At 54.6% G+C, this 9,302-nt stretch overlaps 1 protein-coding gene across 1 annotated transcript; it reads left to right on the top strand.

Moving 5' to 3' along the window:
- The first annotated feature begins 3,235 nt into the window (after window positions 1-3,235).
- Irx4 (iroquois homeobox 4) lies at window positions 3,236-6,938 on the top strand. The gene is made up of 5 exons (XM_038324382.1): window positions 3,236-3,280; window positions 3,695-3,946; window positions 4,589-4,701; window positions 5,441-5,769; window positions 6,130-6,938. Exons 1-5 carry the CDS (start codon window positions 3,236-3,238, stop codon window positions 6,936-6,938), a joined length of 1,548 nt encoding a protein of 515 aa, XP_038180310.1.
- The last annotated feature ends 2,364 nt before the right edge of the window (window positions 6,939-9,302 follow it).

Below are 9,302 nucleotides of genomic sequence, written 5' to 3'. Positions count from 1 at the left end.
TGATCAACTACCCAGCCTTCAGGGAGTCAAATGGTTCTGGCCATCCTGCTGAATGGTGTATTTATATCTAGGGGCCCTATGAGTTTCTGGGCACAACATGACCATCTATGCAAGTTCTGTTAGCTGGTGGTGCCTGAGATTCTGGGAGTCCTGTCTGCTCTTGGGACAACTAGAGGCTTCGTCTTTGAGGAAGGCACCTTTTTATCATTCGGAAGCAAGGATGACCTAGGGAGTATCTCATTTGGGCTGGAGAGCTTTGGCCAGGTAGCAGATTGTCACCAGGATGTCTGGTGTGGGTGCTCACCAGATATAAGACTGGACAGTGGAGCCTGAGTGAGGGCAGAGCAGGCCCGGTAGGGTCCTGGCTGTCCCCTGCACGTAGCAGGCAGGGAGCAGAGCGTGAGTCTTCTTCTTCAGGGATAGTAAAGTGCCATGTTCCTGATTTCTAGACCCAGAGAAAGGGTTACTAGAGAGATCAATAGCATCCGGGGCCCAGAAGCTCTGACAGGAAGGCAAACCAGAATCTCGCCTTGAGGACCCAAGGAAAACCCTTGAAACCCCTTCCCCAGAAACCAGAGACCCTAGGGGACTCCGACTTACCTACCCCAGTACAGAATCCACTCCGGAGATAAATGGAAGTCCTCTGGGGCAACCTTCCAACCCCCGCCCTACCAGGTGTCTGGGAAAGAAAGCAGGGAGTGATCATTCTGGGTACCCGCTGGCTGAAGTCCCCAGAATGCCACACAGAGGCAACAGCCTGGTCTCCCAACCGGCCTGTGCTTACCATAGTCCCAAGGCCTGGGCTTCAGGAATGAGGTGACAAAAACAGCAGTCACTGAGGAACACTAGTCTATGCTGGATTCCTGTCCCCGAGCCTCCACTGTCCTGTACAGAGCCCCCTCCCTTGCTAGCACCTCATTATCAGAAGAAAGAGAGTTGTTTGTAAACAATAAATAATGAAACTAGGAGGTTGTCCCACAAAAGCCTCAGTAAAGCCTGAAAACGGAAAGAGGCTGGGAGAAGGGAGTTGGGGGAGGGGAAGAAGCAGGAAGAAAGAGAGGCTGAGATTCATTTCTACTAGAGAAGCCCCGGTGGCTAGTTTCTTATTATTTACAGGAAGGTGGTATTAGCAATTCTGGTGAGAAAGAAATAAACACAGCTTGCCATGAAATCAATACAGAATTCAAAAACAATTATTAATGTCATTCGACTCGTGTTCCTTATATATGTATATATCTCTCCCGGCTACCAACGCTAAACTGTCTGAATAATTTGCATGGGGGCGACTATTCATTATTTCCGATGGTTTCTCCCTTTGCAAGCAGTTCGGACTTGGCCGGCTGCGGTCCAGCGCGATCGGAGAACTCGTATTTTCATCTGTAAATTAAAGCAATTACGCAGCAGATATTATATGATGTGTACTGCGGTCTCCAGATAGTCATCCATCACCTTCAACCAAGCTGTCAGGGCCGGCAGATTTCGTTTCTGGGAGGCAGCCTTGCAGCTGGGGAGAGGGCGCGAACGTCATCATTAATTAGAGGGTGGCCCTGGGGCGATTCACAGGTCTGAACCCAGGAATCTTTCGGAGCAAGTCTGCACAGCTCCGTGATGAGCGGCTCTGCTGCCGGCGGAGCGCGAGAGGCTGGCCTGGTGGGCCAAAAGAAGTAGGGGCGAGCCTGGCCCCTGGAAGATCAGTGTGAAAGGCAACGGCCTGACAGCCCAAGCTCCCTGCTCGCTCCACTCAGAGCCGCTTTGAACACCCGGGCAATATTACAGGGCCCAGATTTGCTCAGGAAGTCCTGAGAGGACAGTGGGCCTCTCTCTCCGGGAGTTCCTTACACTCCAAGCAGGGAGCAGTGTGAAGCAGACCATAGGATACCAAGGCTAGGCGCCCGACGCCCCCTTCCCTCTACCCAGCCCTGTGGCTGGCTAGGATCAGCGAGCCTTCGGGAAGAGCCCGGGGGCCAAATTGGGAAATCTGCTCTCCCCAGCAAGCAGCAGCATCTGACAGTCTCCGTCTTAGCCTTGGGATGCGGAAGGAGGCTGCGAAGGGAGACCAGAAGAGGGAGGGGAGAGGAAATGAAGCGAAGCCTGGCTGAGCAGTGGGCTGACCTGGAGTGGAGAGGGGGGGAGGGGCAGTTTCCAGGGACAGCCGCTGTCCAAAATGCCGCAGTCAACCTGTGCTAGACCCGCAGGAAGTCCCGCAGTACCTGGTCCCCACCGATCCAGGAAGTGTGGGACTCTGGGGAGGCCCCGGGAGACAAGCGCACACACCTGAGTTCAGGTCGCCATCAGAAAGTGGGCTCTCCTGTGGCGTCAGTTGGTTCTAAAACTCTGCTTGGTGCGGAGTTGGAATTGAAACTGATGAGAGTCGTTGCTGAGATGGTCCTAAACCTATGTGGTGAAGAAGTGTGTGGAGTGCCCAGGCACGCTGTCTTCGTCTCAGCAAGAGGGGCCTGCGGGGTCTGCAGGGCCTGCGTCCTTCCACCCTAAGCAGCGTGGGCAACGGGCGGCTGCAGCCTGCGCCCGGCTAATTTAACTGTTGATTACATCTTCACTGAAGACTCACTCGTGTGTCCCTTCATAGGTCTCATTTGTAATTGAGACTAATGATTACAGTGGGGTGTGAAGGAGCAGCTGCTCGTTAATTAATTTCTAATTAAAAGTGCCTTCCGTCCTCCGTGACTAAGGAGAAACACCGTTTGTCGGGGGCGATATTGACTCCTTAGATGGAGTTCATTTGTTAAAGCTCGACGGCCCTCCACCCTGCTGGCGCAGACGTGGACTGTCTCCGCCCCGCCCGGTCAGCAGCCGAATGACCCGCAGGTCTGCGGCCAGGCCAAACTGCGGCGTCGGCTGACGTCAGCGCTTCTGCAGCTTAAAACCTTGCACAACTGACTTAACAGTCTGCAAGACTCGGTTTTTTGTTTTGTCTTCCTTCCTTCTTTCTTTCCTTCCTTCCTTTCTTTCGTTTTGTAAAATATGTATTTCTGTCCTAGTGGCGAGCCCAGCCGGTCCCAGAGGCCTCTGAAGGGTTCAGACTTCGAAGCTAAAAGGATCGCTACGAGCAAGGCCACTCACTTTCTTGTGTGGTTAGGAAAGTTTGCGCTGCACGTGGATGAACTGACCTCTCGCTTCGCCTTCCCAGAGCCTAGGAGCCCGAAGCCGCGGAGGAGTGGCCAGACCGTGCACAGGACCCTAAAGGCCCCTCCAACCTTCCTAGGGGGTGCCCGCCATGTCCTACCCGCAGTTTGGATACCCATATTCCTCCGCTCCCCAGGTAACCGGCCTCCTGCAAGGGTCTGACAGCGGGAGTGGGAGAGAAAAGAGCCACCACTGGCTGCCATTTTCCAGACAGCAGGGACCTTGCCTGGTGGCCCCTTGTATTAGCCAAATGTGGTTAGGAGGTGCTTAAGAGTGCTAGTAAAATCCTGTGGGTGGGTCTGAATTCCCTTTTGTTTAACCCATCAGAGTGTGCCCTGGGAGACCCTGGGAAGCACTTGAGTCAGACGTACTTGGTGAGAAGGCATGTCGGGCCTTGGAACCCAGTGGAGGATTTGAACAGCTGTCTGGGCCCCACGTGGTCAGAGAAGGCAAGGCCTCGGTTGGCTGTTGAGGGAAGAACTCAAGTCGGAGGCTCTTAGGGACACTCTGTCCGAGTGCCCATGCTTCTTTGTGGTCCCTCTTTCTCCAGTTCCTGATGACCACCAACTCCCTGAGCACGTGTTGCGAGTCTGGTGGCCGCACACTGGCTGACTCCGGGCCTTCGGCCTCAGCCCAGGCACCTGTCTACTGCCCTGTCTACGAGAGCCGGCTGCTGGCCACCGCACGCCACGAACTCAATTCAGCCGCTGCGCTCGGTGTCTACGGGAGCCCCTACGGCAGCTCGCAGGGCTATGGAAACTACGTGACTTACGGCTCTGAGGCGTCTGCTTTCTACTCGCTGGTAAGGGGACAAATCCCCTCCTACCGCAACGCGCCCCGCCCTGAACCCTCGGTTTGCCAAGACTACTTCCGCTGCGGGCGCGAGTGCCCTGGATCCCCTACAGGTTGGGGTGAAAGGAAAAGAAGGATTTCAACTGTGCCTCCGGGCTGAAGCCGCATAGCACCCGTACCCTGGTTCAGATTCAGGGTGACCCGCCCGCGAGGCCCGGTCCCTAAGATGTTGCTGTGGTTTAAGTTTGCCATTGAATTCTGATCAGGTTCCCCGTTCCCGAGGCGGAGGGGCGGGGGAGATCCTCACAGACTCAGCCAAGCTCTCTCTTCTCACCCAGCACTCCTCCTTCACTCTCCCCTTCCCCTTCGGACCTCACACCCTAGCTCAGCCCCTTCCCTCCCACTCAAGGCCTCTTCTCTAAGGCTTCTTTATCCCCAGGCCTGGTGGCCTCTTTGGAGTCCTTACCTCTTTCTTCCCTTCCAGGCTGGGGAACTGAGTATTGAGTGAGGCCAGCAGGAGATGGGTTGGCATTTGTGGGCCTTGGGGGAGTTTGGGGAAACTCGGGGCTCTGAACTAAATTAAGAAGGCTTAACGGAGGGTTTCTAGCTGGATCCCCAGAAGCTGTGACCTCAGACACCTTGATTTTTACAGAACAGTTTCGAGTCCAAGGACGGCACGGGGTCTTCACACGCCGGCCTAGCGCCCACCGCTGCTGCAGCCTACTACCCATATGAGCCAGCTCTGGGCCAGTACCCATATGACAGGTGAGGGATGAGACCTCCCTCCCCCACTGCCAGTACAGTACCAGCTACCAGCCACTCCACCCTTCATCACCACCACCAGCGCCCCCCCCCCCGGAGTTGGGGTGACCCCCCAGAGTGGACAATTCCCTCAGGCGAGTGTTCTATCCTAAATTCTCTCATCGCTGTTACTTTCAAGCAAATTGATTCTAGAAAACTCAGTCCACCAGGCTGCTTCCTTGAAGAGCCTGAGACATCTCCACGCATCCCAAGAAGCTCAGCCCAAATAGGTGTCTGAGCCAAGGTCACCAGCCCTACAGTGGGCATCAAAAGTCGAAGGCCCTTAGTCGTAGGTGCCCATGCTGGGGACAGCCCATCACTCCATCTTCCTATGGAACTAGCTCAACCAAAAGCCCTGAGCCTAGTTCCTGGGTTGCTCCTCCCCTCTGTCTCTGGGTTCAGGTTCCCAGGTGCTGATTCACAGGTCCATGATATCTTTTCATGGTTTTTGGATCAAGGTGGTAAGAGGGAAGCCCCACAGTGGAAATCAAAGAACTCTGTCTACAGAGTGTCAGGGGCCATGACCTACTCCCTGTCATTTTAATGACATTATCTTTGCCCTTGGCCTACAAAAGGCAAGGCATTGCCCATAAGTGTAACCCACCCCAGGAGACACACCCTGTCCCTATATCCCGCACCTGCTCGCTCCGCGTGATCTCCCCCGGGGGCCCGACTGGCACCCCATTGCAGAGCCTGTCTCCAGGTACGGGACCGTGGACAGCGGCACGCGGCGCAAGAACGCCACCCGGGAGACCACTAGCACGCTGAAGGCCTGGCTGCAGGAGCACCGCAAGAACCCGTACCCCACCAAGGGAGAGAAGATTATGCTGGCCATCATCACCAAGATGACCCTCACACAGGTCTCCACCTGGTTCGCCAATGCGCGCCGGCGCCTCAAAAAAGAAAACAAGATGACCTGGCCTCCTCGAAATAAGTGCTCAGAAGAGAAGCGGCCCTACGGGGAGGGTGAGGAGGAGGATGTGGTCGAGGAGGAGTCAAGGGAGGAGCCTCTCAAGAGTGCCAAGAGCGAAGGTAGGTTGGAGATTCTGTAACGTTTGGGTGGGTGGGTGGGTGGGGTTCTCGGGAAGCTTTTGGGTAGCAAATGGAAAGCCCTTGGGGCCTGGGCAGCAAATGAGCGAACTGGTTTCCAGTCAGATCTTGTGCCTGGGAAGTGGAGAGGGAAGTGGTGCCATGTGGGCTTACTTAAAGTCAAGTTAAAAAGCATTTCATACACCGGTGAGTCCAGATCTGCCCAGCTGGTGTTAATGTTACTAGTTCAAGATTTGTGGTCTCTAGTGATAGAAAACAGAGAAAGGCCTGGGCTGTAGGATTAAAGGAAGTTAGTTATACCTTCCTGTCTCCCTCCACTGGCAACGTATTGTCGCCTGACAGGTCCCGTTGGCAAAGACGACAAGGAGTTAGAACTCAGTGACCTGGAAGATTTCGACCCTCTAGATGCAGAGACCTCAGAGTGCGATCTGAAGACGCCCTTCCAGACCCTGGACAACGGACCAGAGAGGATTCCTGCCTCATCTGATGGCCCTGGCCCAGGCAAGGAGGCCTCCACCACACTCCGGATGCCTCTGGGCACCACTGGTGGAGCTGCCATAGATGAGGACCTGGAGAGGGGCCGGAGCTGCCTCCGGAGCACAGTGGTTGCGCCAGATTCTGGTGCTGAGGGCGGCCCACAGGCCTGCGAAGCCAAGCTGAGCTTTGCCCCAGCGGGGGCGCCGCCGAGCCTCGAGACCAAGCCGCGCATCTGGTCCTTGGCTCACACAGCCACCGCTGCCGCAGCCACAGCTCTGAACCAGACTGAGTTTCCCTCTTGCATGCTGAAACGCCAAGGTCCGGCGGGTGCATCCTCCGCGCCGCCGGTGTCCTCGCCTGCAGTCCCAGCCCCCTCGGGAGCCCTAGAAAGGCACCAGGACTCCCCAGTAACTAGTCTCAGAAACTGGGTGGACGGGGTATTTCACGATCCCATCCTTAGGCACAGCACTTTGAACCAGGCCTGGGCCACCGCTAAGGGCGCACTTCTGGATCCCGGCCCTCTAGGACGCTCTCTGGGGGCGGGCACCAACGTACTGACTACGCCCCTGGCCTGCTCTTTCCCGCCCACGGTGCACCAAGATGCCCCACCTGTGGGGTCTGCCCGGGAGCTGCTGGCTACGCCCAAAACCGGAGGCAAACCCTTCTGCACTTAACACCCACCTGCACAGTGGAGAAGGGAACCGGCGCTCAGGCTGCGGGCACTGAGTCTGGACTGTTTTTGATGGGGCCTTTTCCAAGCCAAGGATGCTGTCCCATCTAAGGCAGAGGATCTGAACTCAGGCTCTCGGGCAACGGAAGAACCCTCTTGCATTCTATCACCAGGTTTCACCTGATCTTGCGTCCACCTGAACCATCCCTGAACTCCAGGAAGACAAGAGAACACTCTCAAAGCAGAGGGGAGCCCCCACCACCACCACCGAAGAGTAAAGTTTACATCCAAAGTTTACATGGAGAAGGCATTTGGGTTCTGAGGTTTGTTTTGTGTCGCCGTCTCCTTCTGGGTTTGAGGCATGCCGGTGTTCTTTAGGAAGACTCCTCAACCTGCTTTTCTGCGGACTTCATCCTCAGCACATAAAGCTCACCAACAACACTCCCACCGTGTTTACACTGTTGCACACTCTTGACTCAACAAAATTATGTTTTCTAAGATGTATATCCACACCAGTAATTGCCTGTTTCAGAGAAAGGCTAATACAGCAAAACTAATAAATCCCTGTGATGGTGTTTGCATTGCAGAAAGAATGCATTTCACAGCTGGGGTACACAGGTGTGGTTGGAAGGGTGAATCTTACCGACCCGGGGAAGGAAGAATGGGAGGGCTGACCCAGACGCCACCGTGCCAATAATGAGGTTGCCAATCCAAGTCTAACTAAGCAAACCATTTTTGAGATGTTAAAGGCACAGGAGGGACACTCTTCTGAATTCATCATTGAATGTCAGACACATCATTGAATGTGTGTCCCCCGCTGCCAGACACCAGAATTTTGAGGAAATGGGGGTTTCTTTGGCTGGATTAAAGTAATATTTAGGCTTTCTAAATCCCCTGGAGTTTTGCTGTAGGGAAGGGAACATTGCCCGGAGGCCACTATTCTCTGAGCCAAGAGGCTCTTAACAGATTCTTACTCCATCCAGAGATGCAGCCTGACCTGAGCCCTGATTACTTTAAATTTGGCTTCTACATCACTCAAGTCCTGAAGGCTCCAGAGGGGAGACCTTAGTAGCAGAAGTCAAGAGCAGAGCTAAAGAGACCTGGGATGAGGATCCAAGGGCTTGGGGCTTGGGTTCGGGGCAGGCCTGACCCCTCACACCCTTCTCAGCAAAGTCATTAGTGGAAGCTACTTTGGACTTGGGTCCTCTCTGTGGCTCTTCTTTACAAGGTTCTCGGCATCTCCAGGAGGCACCTGCCCAACATTCATTCCTGGCTCTCTGCTGACCTGCAAGTCACGGCTCAGGTCTTTCTGGACTTCATAAAAGTCCCCAATGTGGCTGTGACAAGCAGAAAGGTTGTAAAGCAGGGAACCCAGGGCAAGCTGCCATGAGATTAAGGGGGTGGCGGGCCAGGGACTAGAATAAATTCTAATAGCCACAGACTCCAGCTGCCATAATACACCCCTTTTCATCTCAGAAAATGGCCTTTGAGAGACACCAAACATTTAATAGGTGCCAGGTCTTTCTTCTGCAAGCCTAGGGGTGGGACTAGGCTGGAGTCTAGTCACACTAATGAGCCCATAGGGCCAGCTTTAGGGACAGTTTACAGACCCTAAGGAAAGAAGCTTAGCCTTGTTGGAACCAGACCCCTAGGACTGACAGGGTCCCCTGAGTTTTGGTCCTCACCCTGAATCCTGGTTGCCAGCACTGGGCCCTTGCACACTGAATGGCCAACTGCCCCACAAGCCGCAGGCCTGCCCTGGCCAGCACTCAGTAATTGGATTGTCCCGGCCTGCGCTGTCACCGCATTGACTTTCGCTCTCCTGGATGATATTATCGGGACGCGGAAGCTTGCCGCTGATGTGCCTGTCAAAAGGCTGCGGCAGGAGCCCCCGGCCTAGCAAGCGAGCATCAGCCAAGATAATTTGAAGTGAAATTTTCATTTTGACAGTAAACCCCTCAATTTCTAAAGGCTCCGCGCTTTGAGAGAGCGCTGGCAGGGGAGGCTTTGCGGAAAGCCCACGTCTTAGACTGAAAAGGGCAAAAGAACTCGAATTAGTTGTAATAGATAAAAGGGCAAAAATAAAGAGTCAAGGGTACTTGACAGTAATAGCGAAAGTGGAGTCTCAGGGGAGACACGTTGCTGCCCAAGCTGGGGCGCGAGGAATTTTAATGCGGCCGCCAAGCGCGCCCCCACACCAACCCTAGACAAAGCCAAGTATTTTCAGCAAAAAATTAGGCTTCACAGATTCAGGCGAGGAGTAGGTGAGATAAAGACAGGGGAGTCAGAAATTCAAGCTTGGTCCTAAGCCTGTGTCCTAACTGCAGACAGATTTGCCTGGGGCGCACACACTCTAGGCTCTGATCAG

Source organism: Arvicola amphibius, chromosome 3 (assembly GCF_903992535.2).
Source record: "Arvicola amphibius chromosome 3, mArvAmp1.2, whole genome shotgun sequence".
NCBI lineage: Eukaryota > Metazoa > Chordata > Mammalia > Rodentia > Cricetidae > Arvicola > Arvicola amphibius.
The sequence above is the reverse complement of the archived record's forward strand: the minus strand, read 5'-3'. Positions and strand labels throughout refer to the sequence as shown.

Bases quoted from the DNA above. Each gene is read 5' to 3' on its own strand.
- Irx4 (XM_038324382.1), top strand. From the start codon at position 3,236: ATGTCCTACCCGCAGTTTGGATACCCATATTCCTCCGCTCCCCAG. The intron at 4,702-5,440 runs GTGAGGGATGAG...GCCTGTCTCCAG, and splicing joins GGCCAGTACCCATATGACAG to GTACGGGACCGTGGACAGCG. The intron at 5,770-6,129 runs GTAGGTTGGAGA...GTCGCCTGACAG, and splicing joins CAAGAGTGCCAAGAGCGAAG to GTCCCGTTGGCAAAGACGAC.